General features: G+C 34.3%; 1 protein-coding gene across 2 annotated transcripts in view; it reads left to right on the top strand.

Annotated features, from left to right (window-relative positions):
- Positions 1-5,023: 5,023 nt before the first annotated feature.
- Rlip (Ral interacting protein) overlaps positions 5,024-14,655 on the top strand; it is a 33,681-nt gene continuing 24,049 nt past the window's right edge. Inside the window, exons 1-4 of one of the 2 annotated variants that reach the window (XM_028184293.2) lie at positions 5,024-5,672; positions 5,898-6,036; positions 7,434-7,632; positions 13,153-13,369. In XM_028184293.2, the coding sequence (XP_028040094.2) occupies positions 5,588-5,672; positions 5,898-6,036; positions 7,434-7,632; positions 13,153-13,369 (640 nt within the window). In that variant the 5' untranslated portion in view covers positions 5,024-5,587. Of the gene's footprint in view, positions 5,673-5,897; positions 6,037-7,433; positions 7,633-8,558; positions 8,706-13,152; positions 13,370-14,655 lie in introns of those variants that run through there. The other variant, XM_028184295.2, reaches the window with a different exon arrangement.

The raw sequence follows: 14,655 nt of genomic DNA, 5'->3' as shown, positions 1-14,655 counted from the left end.
CACGCGCGCTGTAGGCATGGGGAACTCATAGGAGGTTCGGCCATCGGCCAAAAAAAACACTACATTTGCCAAAAAAATACACAACTTTCGCATTTAAATGAGAGTCCAAAAATATATATTTTCTTATTTAAATAAAATTTTGCACTTTTATTTTGGTTCCTTTAGCTTAAATGTAACTTTTAATTAAATGTAATGTCATTTTGGGCCAAAAAAACATAGACCTATATTCAGTGCAAAAAAACGACAAGCTAACCCAACATTACTACACAAAACAAACAGTCCATAAAGATGATGCGAAACGTGATTTTCTCTTAGATTGATGTGAAAAAATGTTTTTTTCCAGATTTTGTATTGATCATGTAAAAATCATTATAATATCTATGATCCTTTCGACAGTAAAATGCAGTAAAATGTCAAAATGACATTTTGACGCCAACTGTTGCACCGGAATTGGGTGAATCCATAGACCTATATAGTATAGGGACACGACATATTGTTCTATACGTACAATTGCTTATATAAATAGCACCCATTTTGAAGGCACACACATAAACATATATCTATCTCGTTCTTACTCAGCATTTTAACTCGCAGGAAAACAATATAAGAGTATTTCAGTGCGTACATAAAATGAAACATGAATATACGTAAATGTCTCCGTCTCCGTCTAATGAGGCCGAAAATCCGCCATGCTTAGCGCGCCAAATGTCATTGTCACGTCAGTTCGGCTGTCTGTTTTGGGTTGTACATTATTTATTGACTTTGATATCGATTTAATATGATTGCTTATATAAAATTTCTAATTTTATCATGCTTAAAACATACAAAAATAATAATTAAAACATATTTTACAGGATCTCAAGAAAGTCGATGCCCCAAAACTATTATCTATATATATTTAAATTCATTATGGAGCCCTCATCCGAAACATAGATTATACACTTAATATATTTGAATCCGAAATATCGGACACCATTTTTCGGTCGGAATCTATTCATCATGACACTAATCATAAATACCTCTTTAAAATATGTCATCAAAACATATTTAGACATTCTGTTTAGATATTTCGGGAAAAAGGCTACCGACAAAATCTCTTCGGAACTATTTAAATAAAATAGTTTTATTCCGCAGTGAGTAAAACACAATTGTAAATTCGTTAAATATTTATTAATTAAGTGATTTTAGAGAGGAAGTCACAAGGAATGACGTTAGTAATTTCATTAACGAATAAATGTTCTGTAGGTGTTTTTTTATCAGGCGGTCCCTTGATAAGTTTAAAATTTGCGTGCGGTGCGGTAGTGCGGTGCACCTTCCTTGAGGTGCGCTGCGGTAGTGTGTTACGGACTTTAGAGTCAGCAAAACAATTAAAATAGATTGTAATAGTCTAAGAAAAACACGTACTCAAATACGATAACATTCAGCATGCTAGAAATGGGCTGATGGCACTGTACTATGCCATATCTTTATGTTTTGCGGCAAACGATAACTTTATAAAATCAGTGTAGCAAATTTTAAAAATCGTCATATCGTTTACTTGGAAAATTTGAAGCACGAACTCGTCTTAGATTTCACATAATATCTAAATCACATCATCTTTGCACATAACAATATACTTACTTCCTATTAAAGTATAAATTCTACAAATACATTCATACTCAACAATATTTAAAATAAAATAAGCCAAGAACGTTTATCGATAAAACCTACTAACATTAAAATCTTCTGGGCAGCACTAAAACCGCCATGTTTGTGGCCAGATGACGTCATAGTGGCACGAATTTTTTGTTGACGTTTCATTTCCATAGGTTTCCTACTTCAGTGGGTGAATCCAATGAAGTAGGAAGCCTATGGAAATGAAACGTCAACCAAAATTTCGTGCCACTGTGACGTCGTCTGGCCACAAAACATGGCGGCTTTAGTGCTGTACAAAAGATTTCAATGTTATCAGGTTTTATCGATAAACGTTCTTGGCTCATTTTATTTTAAATATTGTTGAGTATTATTTATTTGTAGAATTTATACTTTAATGGGAAGTAAGTAGGTATATTGTTATGTGCAAATATGATATGATTTAGATGGGTGAAATCTAAGACAAGTTCGTCCTTCGAATTTGCCAAGTAAACGATATGATGATTTTTAAAAGTTGCTACACTGATTTTATAAAGTTGTCGTTTGTCGCAAAACATAAAGATATGGCGTAGTTCAAAGCCATCAGCCCATTTCTAGCATGCTAAATGTTATCGTATTTTGAGTACGTGTTTTTCTTAGACTATTACAATCTATTTTAATTGTTTTGCTGACTCTAAAGTCCGTAACATACTACCGCAGCGCACCCCAAGGAAGGTGCGCCGCCGCGCCGCACCATTTGAATCACTTTCGCTTGAGAGTGATTCAAATTTTAAACTTATCAAAGGACCGCGTGAAAAAAAAAACACCTACAGAACATTTATTCATTAATTACAAACTTCATTCCTTGTGACTTCCTCTCTAAAACCACTTAATTATTAAATATTTAACAAATTTACAATAGTGTTTTACTCACTGCGGAATAAAACTATTTTATTTAAATAGTTCCGAAGAGATTTTGTCGGTAGCCTTTTTCCCGAAATATCTAAACAGAATGTCTAAATATGTTTTGATGACATATTTTAAAGTGGTATTTATGATTAGTGTCATGATCAATAGATTCCGACCGAAAAATGGATTTTTCGGATGAGGGCTCCATAATGAATTTAAATACATATAGATAATAGTTTTAGGGCATCGACTTTCTTGAGATCCTATAAAATACGTTTTAATTATTATTTTTGTATGTTTTAAGCATGATAAATTATGAAATTTTATATAATCAATCATATTAAATCGATATCAAAGTCAATAAATAATGTACAACCCAAAACAGACGGCCGAACTGACGTGACAATGACATTTGGCGCGCTAAGCTTGGCGGATTTTCGGCCTCATTAGACGGAGACGGAGATATTTACGTATATTCATGTTTCATTTTATGTACGCACTGAAATACTGTTATATTGTTTTCCTGCGAGTTAAAGTGCTGAGTAAGAACGAGATAGATATATGTTTATGTATGTGCCTTCAAAATGGGTGCTATTTATATAAGCAATTGTACGTATAGAACAATATGTCGTGTCCCTACTATATAGGTCTATGGGTGAATCACATAGATAGGTTTCAGGTGAATGAAGTTAGCCCCTCAAAAAAAATTTTTTTTCCTTTTTTATACTTATTTTCTATTAATTCGTTTGTTCATCTTTTGTTCATGATTGTTCACTGTTAATAATTGTTTGTTCTGCAGTTATTTATTTAAAAAAAATATTTAAAAATATACCTACAAGTTAGCCCCTCTAATGCAATTTTTAATATTTTTTCATCCTAAATGACTCGTAAATATTCATTTTCGATTGTTCTTATATAAAGCACGTTTGTTCTCTTTCGAAATTACTCGTTTTTTGTTTAATTTACTATTTTTATTAGTTGAATAAATGTATGCAAAATATGTGTACTGCGCATGCGTCAACTATAATGCCTAAACTTTCTACGCGGTTTTAATCGTGAAAAAAAAACAAATATAAATCCTGAAGGAACAATTAATTGGTATACAGTTTAATTAAAAAAATTTAAAAATAAATAAATGAAATAATGTGCATTGGCGTTAAGTTATACCAAATACATTTTTTCCATCCTCCTACTTATCATTATGAAGGCATAAAAAAGATAGGGAGTTCACATAGGTAATATAAACAAATAAGTAAATATGTTCATTATTTATCTTTCAAGAGATAATATAGGTATACATTATAATAACTTTTTTACACAGTCGAAATTATATTCCTAACATTAGTAAAATAACATTTTAATACGATAGGTAAGAGGATGGAAAAAATGTATTTGGTCTAACTTACGTATTTTTTCACGATTAAAACCGCGTAGAAAGTTTAGGCATTATAGTTGACGCATGCGCAGTACACATATTTTGCATACATTTATTCAACTAATAAAAATAGTAAATTAAACAAAAAACGAGTAATTTCGAAAGAGAACAAACGTGTTTTATATAAGAACAATCGAAAATGAATATTTACGAGTCATTAAGGATGAAAAAATATTAAAAATTGCATTAGAGGGGCTAACTTGTAGGTATATTTTTAAATATTTTTTTAAAATAAATAACTGCAGAACAAACAATTATTAACAGTGAACAATCATGAACAAATGATGAACAAACGAATTAATAGAAAATAAGTATAAAATAGGAAAAAAAAATTTTTTTAGGGGCTAACTTCATTCACCTATAGGTTTCCTACTTCAGTGGTGAAATTAAGTGTATAATCTATGGTGGTGAATCAACAGTCCGAGTAAAACCGAGATCTAGATCTAAAAAACCTGATTTTCTCTAAATCTAACATGAATTTTGTGCGAGAGAGAAGATCCATTCACTAGGTACAGTTTTAAATGTGTTAGAAAGAATAAAACATAATAGTAGAATTTCTGTTAAGAGTCCAAATTCCGGACTATTCGCAACCGGAATCCGGTTATCAACAGTTCACGCATATCTTGTTGCAAAACCGGAATCCGTTTATCAACAGTTCAAAGGTCATCCGTTCAAATGTTTTAACTGTTTTGTAAGGGGTATTAATTTACCTACTCAATTCTCGTCGTATGACAATTTCAATTCTTTTGATTTTGTAGGCAGCGGCTTGGCTCTGCCCCTGGCCTTGCTGAAGTCAATGGGCGACGGTAACCACTCATTATCAGGTGAGCCGTATGCTCGTCTGCCTCCAAGGAAAAACAAAAAACATTTACTTAATTATAAAAATTTTGACGATCTATTTCGGTCATCGTTCTTGTCGAACCCGTCGCTAGCGACGAAGGGCTCGACGAGTAAATTAATCCTCAGACACAGCCCATTGAGTTTCTCGCCGGATCTTCTCAGTGGGTCGCGTTTCCGATCCGGTGGTAGATTCTGCGAAGCACGGCTCTTGCTAGGGTTCGTGTTAGCAACGTCGTCAGGTTTGAGCCCCGTGAGCTCACCTACTAGTTAAGGTTACGCTGATATAGCCTCTCAAGGCTCTCAGCTTAAGTAGGAAAAAAAAGATCGATTTATTCGACACTCGTAACTATTTTATAAGATTAAAAGGATAAATTCTAAGACGGAAGTTAAAATATTATTTTACGCTGCTCTGTTAAGTTTGTTACCGAAAATACCATTGTTCAAACATTTTATCAGGTATGTGTAGGTACAGTGCATGGATAAAACACTGAATATTTTAGATTTACATTATTTTATTTAAGACGGGTTAATTTCTTTATAACTTACTTTCTCTCTGTTTAAAAAACCTGTGAAGTTCTAAGAAGATAATATTATTTTAATTGTTACATTACTTCCTTGAGACTGTGTGGGCTACGTTTCCTTTACCTGTCGAACTGAACAAAATAAACGAAAATATGTGTTTGTGTAGTGTAATAAATATTGGTATTTTGTAATAATTTATAAAAATATAATAATAATCGAAAATATGTACAAATAATCGACTTATTAAAACAAAGTGACATACCAATAAAAATGGATTTTGAAAGTCCAGATGTTGAAAAGGATTTCCCCGGTTTATACGCTTCAGAAAGTGGACGTAAAAGCAATGAAAGTGACTGTAAGTATTATCTGTTTTTGTACACAATTGTGCCAAAATTGTGAAGCACTAATCCCTACTATTACGAAGTTTTTAAACTATATCAAATGAAAAGGATATTTTTACAATAACAAGGTAAAAGTCTTTAACTCAACAACATAATTATGTGTCTATTTCTTTTAATCGGTTTTATGAAATTGCGAATAATCGAAACTTGTTGATGAATATTTATTTTTTAATTTATAGTTAGCGATGGTGCAGAACACGAAAAACCAAGTAAGAAAGACTTGCTGGGACGCAGGAAAGAGAAGAAAGAATCTAAAAAAGATAGAGGTTATGCAGCACTGGAAGGAGAGAGTTCACCTGAAGAAGACACTGATACAAAGTTAGTGCATTAGAAATGTAACTTAAAATCAAATTTTCACACTCAGTTGTGAAGTCCTGGTTTCAAACAAATGAAACACAATAAAGAAATATGAACAGCTTTGAAAATTTAATGAAAAATGCCAGTAAATACCCTATGCTACTAATGCTGCTACATTCCTTATCCTTCCTTATCTACATACTCCAGTAGTTCCCGACTAATATACTTTTTAAAATTAGATTGATTTTATGAGTAAATGTGTGCAGTAATGTCTAAAAAGTCTTAAATAGTCAACAGGTGGGCTATGATAATATGATTTGTTTAAATCTGTAGAAAATAAAAAGGTCTGTATGTTTGACTGTGCTTCATCGTCTTTGTAGGAGTATTCACGCATAATGCGCTTGTATAACCACATATAACATGCTATGTACAAATTTAATATACATAGAAATACAATACAATATAACCAATGTTTTTACAATTCTAAAACTAGGAACACAAATTTAATAAGCGAATTTAATTTAATTTTGTAACAACACAATTGACACACTTATTACTGGTGGTATAAAACCTCTTGTGAGCCCACACGGATGTTACCAGGTACCACCACCCTACCCATTTCTGTCATTAAGCAGTAATGTGTTTCAGTTTGAAGGGTGAGACAGCCGTTGTAACTATACTTGAGACCTTAGAACTCATATCTCAAGGTGAGTGGCGGCATTAACATTATAGATGTCTATGGACTCCGGTAACCACACAATACCAGGTGGGCTTTGAGCTTGTCCACATATCTTGCATTAAAAAAAAAAGTGCAATGGTACTTGAAATTAATTATGATGTAATGAATCATATGATAATGTACAGTAAATATTATAATGTACAAATCAATATAAATTTCACAGGACTGAAATATAATATGTGAAATCCCCACATTATATGGTGGAATACCTGTGTTATAAAAGAGAGTGAAATCGCGTAATATGAAAATGTATTATAAGAGTATGTGTTTTAAGGGGATTACTGTATTATGACATAAATTATTGACTATTGTAAAAATTCCCATGAATACACATATACATGCATAACAAACTGTAGAAAAATACTTAATTAAAGTCTTCTTGTGACATCAATGGCCTGATTGCTAGGCCTGGTCAGTTATACTCTATACTATATGTATAATTATCATCTTTTAATAAATTGTTGATGAAATGGCCCTCTGAGTTGCACAATATATTGGAAAGCCACATTATCTTCATTATCATAAGCTTAACCAGTTAACCAGTTAAAAAGATATGGGACGTCAACTTGAATAACTATTTATACTAACCATAAAATTATTAATAATATAACAATAACAGAGCATTCGTTCTATATAGATATGCTGCGTGTGTATTTATGAAATCTATTTAATCCAACAGAAGTCCATCGAAATCTAAGAAGACAAAGTCGTTCAAGTTCCCAACCAAAAGCAAGGAAAAGCGTGAAAAATCCCGAGATAAAGAAAAAGTTTTAGAAGAAACAGTTAAACATAAAGAAGTAACAGAAAAAGATAAGAAAAAAGAAAAGGAAAGGGAGAAAGAGAAGAAGGAAAAGGAGAAAAAGAAAGAAAAAGATAAGGTAATATTATAAATTTTAATGCGTAACAATATGGTTTTAATACATGGTAATAAGGCTGTTTGACCCTTCCAACCATGACTTGACCATCACCATGACAACTTCCAGAAACGCTTTTAATACGCTTTCTATAAGCGTAACATGACTGTCAAATGTTAGTTGACATGGACCAATCATTTTGTTTTTTGCCCCCCGAGGCAGACCCATACAGCTAACTTAATCGTGAGTAATCACCCTGGCTCATTGGCGTTCCACTGAGGATCCTCGTCAACCATGAAGAATAACATGTTGTCAGTATTAGAAGAAAACTTAGTGAATATTCATATCGAAAAAGAAGTGAAAAAGACATGAATAGCTCAGTTATTTATATTTTTATTCCAATCTATTTAAGATACAGTAGTAGTGCAGGTTTATGATATCAGTAGATATTATCCACGCTACTGATTTACATTTTTTTAATATTAAGTCTCTTTAATTTGCCAAGAAGCCCACCTTATGCGTAGTTTTTAGCATCCCACATTGACTTACCAACACCAGGTAGGTACACAGGCAAACCGCTGACCTTCAAATTCAGTCTTGACTTTAAACTAGTCTTCAATCTGCACAAAATGGCTAAATAATATCCTTAATATTCGCAACATGAAACGAAATACCGTGACTGATTACTCTAAAATAATTCGTTACCACCTTATTGCCAAAAGGGATAATAAACTCATAATTATCCGACTTTAAAAAAAAATATGTATATTTATTTGTACAATATGAAATGACTTTATATTGAGAGTACCATTCACTTTATTTGTTATTCAAATATTCAATCTTATTTACTCAATACTAAATGTTTCATTTTCGCGCTTCAGCGCTTGATACCTTTTTGCATAATTTTGCGGTTGGCTTTATACGCTGGCCAATTTGCGTTGACACTTGGTTAGCGAGACCGTCATTAGTACACGTGGGTCTATGAAATTTATAAAGGTTGTAGGTGTTCGGCCTTGGATGGATGTGGTCGTGTCATGGTTTATTCAGTTGTATCTTGAAATCGCGTCATGCATCACCTACGTAGCGTGTTTACGAAGGTACAAAATCGATTGTTAAACAAACTTTTGTGTGTTACGCGGAAATTTTATTAATGTTTTATTTACTTCATGTTTTTAATATTCTAATAAAGATATCGAAATTAGTGCTACATAAAATGAATAATAATGAAAACGTAAACAGACATAAAAATGAATTTATTAATCAACTGTCGGTGCATTTATTGAAAAATTATTAAAATGCGTCATTGGTGTTTGAAAGTGAAAGATGTGTAGTACCTCCCTACTTAAATACTTAAATTTAATTAAGATCAGTGTTAAAAATATTGCACAGTTAATTAAATATCGGTAACGTTTTCGAAAAGAGATTTGTGTCTTAGAACAATATCCGCGGAAAATTTGTGTACATACCTGCATTTTATTTTATCGTAACACAAGATTATCAGTGAACGAACAAGTTTTAAACAAACAAGATATATATTTAGTCTAATGTCCGGTGTTTTAATGTATGTCATCATAATGTGACTTCAGAATTTTGTTTGCAATAACAAATAATATTTCGCAATTATTTCCTAAAGCTACGCTAACTCAAGTAAATGAAAATCAATTCTGGTTGTTCTTGAATTAAATAAAGAAAAATAACAAGTAGAAAACCAACACCGAAAGAAATGCATTTGTTTGATATATGTACAGGCGACTGCATAAGTGCATGGACACCACCTTAAGGTCTATATACGCTTGAACACGCCGTTTCTCTTTTTCCATTTTGGTTCGAATCTGTCCGTGCAACTTTGCTGGGTATAGTACATAATATGTGTTCGTGTTTCCATTTTGGCAAAATTGCAAATATCTTTCAAACTAATATATCATCTACTGACGACTCCCAACAGGCTCCAAACGTCGTCTTTGTTAATATTATATGCACGTCAGTTTGAGATGATCCCCTCATCTGGAACCGCTGCGTTCACCGACAGTGCGTTTCCAGAGGTCTTTTTTGCCACGTACCACCCGGCTATGGAATGAATTCCCCTCCACGGTGTTTCCTGAGCGCTATGACATGTCCTTCTTTAAAAGAGGCTTGTGGAGAGTATTAAGCGGTAGGCAGCGGCTTGGCTCTACCCCTGGCATTGCTGAAGTCCATGGGCGACGGTAACCACTCACCATCAGGTGGCCCGTATGCTCGTCTGCCTACAAGGGCAATAAAAAAATAAAAAAAAACGTTAGGTCCACATTACCAGACTCGACTTTCAGTGAAATCGTATATGTCATAACGATACGTGTCTCGTCTCGAATCCGCGATCTCGCGATCGATGGGGACGCAAAATGCAATTGAGTCGCGTGTGCGTTTAAATATAGGCCGTCGACAACCAAATCCAGTAACTGACCAAGTTATTTATTTTAGGTGAGATTTGCGTATGTCAGAACCAGATGTTAATCCAGACCAAACTAGGTCACCTATTTAACGTTTATATGATTATGTACTATTTAGTTGAACGTAAAACGCGTATATGTGAAGACTGTCGCGGCTTAGATAAATGAGCTAAACCTTGATTGAAGAATTTCTTTTATCTCGCCTTGTATTTAGTATGTGTTGCACATACCTAGTCAGGTCATAAATTCTGTCACATGTTTAATGTAAAATAATTGAAACAAGTTTATTCATTATGTAACCATTCATATACCAAAATGAACTTAACAAAACATAGATTCTTATGACACTAAAGTTTATTTAAAATGACATCCGTGATTTTGAATACAGGCCTTCAATCTGCGCGGCCAGTCGTCTATCGCAGCACGAACGAGGTCCATGTCAATATCGGCGGCTGCCTTAATCAAGGATGTCTTGAGTGACTCCAAATTGGGATGAGGCTTTGAGCACGCCTTTTCCTCCAAGTGTTGCCATATCTTGTAATCTAACGGATTTAAATCTGGACTGGAGGAGGGCCAGTCTTCGTGCCGGATGAAGTCGATTTTCCGCGCCGCCAGCCAGTCTTGTGTGCTCTTCGCTCTATGAGCTGGCGCCGAGTCTTGTTGGAATACCCAGTGCCTGTTATTGAACATGGTATGAGAAACAGGTTCCACAAGGTTCGTCAGGACTGTATTTTGATACACAACTGCATTCGTTTTTACACCTTTCTCACAAAAATGTACCTCTGTTAAGCCCCAATAAGAAACTCCCAACCATACCATGAGCGAGGATGGAAAATGACCTCGTTGGACACGCGGAATACAGTTGCTCGCTTCTTTACTACTGTGTGCGTACACCTTATCATTTTGTTTGTTGTAGCTCTCTTCTACGGTAAAAAATTTTTCATCCGAAAAATGAATTTCCCGATATTTGTTTCCCGCGTACCGCTTCAACAAAGCGCGGCATCTCTTCAGTCTCAGGTCCATTAGACGAGCATTCAAACGATGTCCTGTTTTTCTTCGATATGCCCGAAGCCCTAAGTCTTCATTTAACACCCTTTTCACCGTAGTTCTGCTTAACCCCATCTGAAGGGCCAACAGTTTCTGCTTACGTTTGGGATTTCTTTGAATTCGCGCCTTCACAGCTTTTATCACTGCTGGAGTCCTAACAGACCGAGGGCGACCACTTCTTGACCTGTCATCTACACTAGAGTCTTCATTGTATCGTTTGATGGTACGATAAACGAATCTTTTGGTTATATTCAAATTTTTCAGTATGTTAAAAATTTGAATTGGCGCGTAACCGCAACGATGCAACGCAATAACTGCAACACGGTCTTCTTTAAGCGTCCACTCCATATTTAAAAATGAGTAAAATTCTAAAAGTATACATTTTTATTTTCATGAACAATTCGAAATTCGAATTCAATAAACTTTTTTGTGGCCAGCATTCTAAAAGAAAAGTTTTTACTGTGTGACAATACTTATGACCTGACTAGTTATTTATCTGTTTGTTGTTTACAGTTTACGAAACGTCGTATCTATACAAACATACATATCGACGCTTGAAATGCAAACGTGACTAAGCGACAATAGCTGCTTTGTACATAAATGATAGGCAATAACCATATTCGATGCGCAAAAAACTATATATTTCTAGGTCTATTAAAATCATTTCAATCCTACAGCTAGATTCGTTAAAATAGAATTTTTTTCAGGTATATTTTAAATAATTTGCAACTTTAAATTAGTCTACTGTAAAGTTCACGCATTGCCGCTTAGTCACGTTTGCCTTTCAAGCTTCGATATGTATGTAAATATAGTTGTAATCTTCGAAGTGTGTTTAATATCTTTACGCACGGTACGCAGAAAACTGAAGATACATTAATTTCACCTTACTGTTTCGTGAAGTATATAATAACTGTTATTAATACGTAAAGTAATTAGTACACAAATAAAATATTGATATCTCCCGTTCTGTGGTATTTTCCTCCCAAAGTTTTATGAACGACTAGCGGCCCGCTCCGGCTCCGCTCGGATTTTTAACAAAAATTTCAACGATATTTGACGTTTTATTTTTTTTATAAAAGAACACCTATTGCGGCATAACTATAATAGTCAGACATATGTTTTTCGCGACACATTTTGTAAATAATAATGTGTTCTACAAAGTCGTAGTTACATTATTTTATTCTATCATCAATAGTTTTCGCAGGGCACGCGATGTAAAGAATATTTTAGGTAATTTTTTTAAACCTTGGGTTACATTATTGGAGTTTTAGTAACGATCCCTAATTTTTTTCAAAAAAGCCTATGTCACTCGGGAATAGTGTAGCTTCCAAACAATGAAAGAATTTTTCAAGTCGGTTCAGTAGTTTCGGAGCCTATTCAATACAAACATACAAACAAATCTTTCCTCTTTATACTATTAGTATAGATACTTTATGAGTAACATTATCACGAGGAATAGTTTGGAATATACTATCCCTAGTTTATGGTCTTGTTATTTATAACTTAACTAATCTTATACCTTTAAACAAGCAATTCTTGTATATTAATACAAGAATTGCTCGTTTAATATATTATATGAATTTCGGAAACGGCTCCAACGATTTTCATAAAATTTAGTATACAGGGGATTTCGGGGGCGATAAATCGATCTAGCTACGATTTATTTTCAGAAAATGTTGTTTTATTCGTGTTTTCAATAATCAACTCTTCCCGACATCTATTGGCGAATAATAATACTATTTTTCTTAATTGAGGGCAACTAACCGCTTTAAAGACACAACAAGATGGCGTTATCAAAAAAAAAAAAACGAGCAAAGCTCGGTAGTACTGAAAAATGGTAGGTAAAATATAGACGAATCAATACAATACAACTGATCTAACAGATATTATCTTTCTTTGCATGTTCGCAGCGGCATCAATTAAATGAGATTTATAGCGAAAGTAAAACCACAATATATTCATATAGCTTTATTTCATACGTACCAACAATGAAGAATAAATCTTCAAACCTTTGTTAGTAACAATCGCAACTCGAAAGAGACGTACAAGGAGAAATGATTTATTTTTCCAGGAAAAAGAAGAGAAGGCCAAATTCAAATTGGAATCTAGAGAAAAACTTAAGGACGAGAAAAAAGAAAAGGTAAAGGACAAAGATAAGGAAAAGTCCAAAGAGAAAGAGAAAGAAAAGGTGAAGGAAAAAGACAAAGATAAAAAAGACAAGAAATTGACGAAAATACCGTCAACGGTGACATCTGGTGTTCCTTTTGAAGAAATTTTCACATTGGGAGGTAGGAACCTTATCGTTCTAAACTAAAATAAATGTGAAAGTGTATTTGTGTATTTGTTTGTCGAAGGACAGGAATGGGATCGTTTGCCTAGGTTTGCCGCTAGGAGCGCTGTTCCAACTACATACAAAATTGGGCTAAGATTTACGCCATCGAGAACGTTAAAAAACTCGCACTAAGCACACTGATTTTGAGTCCCGAGCAAGCGAAAGATTCTATGATTGATTCACGAGCGCACCGAGTAAACGATCCTATTCCATACAAATATGAGCTAACTTTTACGCTATCGAGAACGTTAATAAAAAACTCGCACTAAGCACACTGATTTTGAGTCCCGTGCAAGCGAAAGATTCTATGATTGATTCACGAGCGCACCGAGTAAACGATCCTATTCCATACAAATATGAGCTAACTTTTACGCTATCGAGAACGTTAATAAAAAACTCGCGCTAAGCACACTGATTTGAGTCCGAGCAAGCGAAAGATCTATGATTGATTCACGAGCGCACCGAGTAAACGATCCTATTCCATACAAATATGAGCTAACTTTACGCTATCGAGAACGTTAATAAAAAACTCGCGCTAAGCACACTGATTTTGAGTCCCGAGCAAGCGAAAGATTCTATGATTGATTCACGAGCGCACCGAGTAAACGATCCTATTCCATACAAATATGAGCTAACTTTTACGCTATCGAGAACGTTAATAAAAAACTCGCACTAAGCACACTGATTTTGAGTCCCGAGCAAGCGAAAGATTCTATGATTGATTCACGAGCGCACCGAGTAAACGATCCTATTCCATACAAATATGAGCTAACTTTTACGCTATCGAGAACGTTAATAAAAAACTCGCGCTAAGCACACTGATTTTGAGTCCCGAGCAAGCGAAAGATTCTATGATTGATTCACGAGCGCACCGAGTAAACGATCCTATTCCATACAAATATGAGCTAACTTTTACGCTATCGAGAACGTTAATAAAAAACTCGCACTAAGCACACTGATTTTGAGTCCCGTGCAAGCGAAAGATTCTATGATTGATTCACGAGCGCACCGAGTAAACGATCCTATTCCATACAAATATGAGCTAACTTTTACGCTATCGAGAACGTTAATAAAAAACTCGCGCTAAGCACACTGATTTTGAGTCCCGAGCAAGCGAAAGATTCTATGATTGATTCACGAGCGCACCGAGTAAACGATCCTATTCCATACAAATATGAGCTAACTTTTACGCTATCGAGAACGTTAATAAAAAACTCGCGCTAAGCACACTGATTTTGAGTC

This window comes from Bombyx mandarina, chromosome 07 (assembly GCF_030267445.1).
Source record: "Bombyx mandarina strain Sakado chromosome 07, ASM3026744v2".
In the NCBI taxonomy this organism is placed as follows: Eukaryota; Metazoa; Arthropoda; class Insecta; order Lepidoptera; family Bombycidae; genus Bombyx; species Bombyx mandarina.
This window is presented reverse-complemented; position numbering and strand designations above follow the sequence as displayed.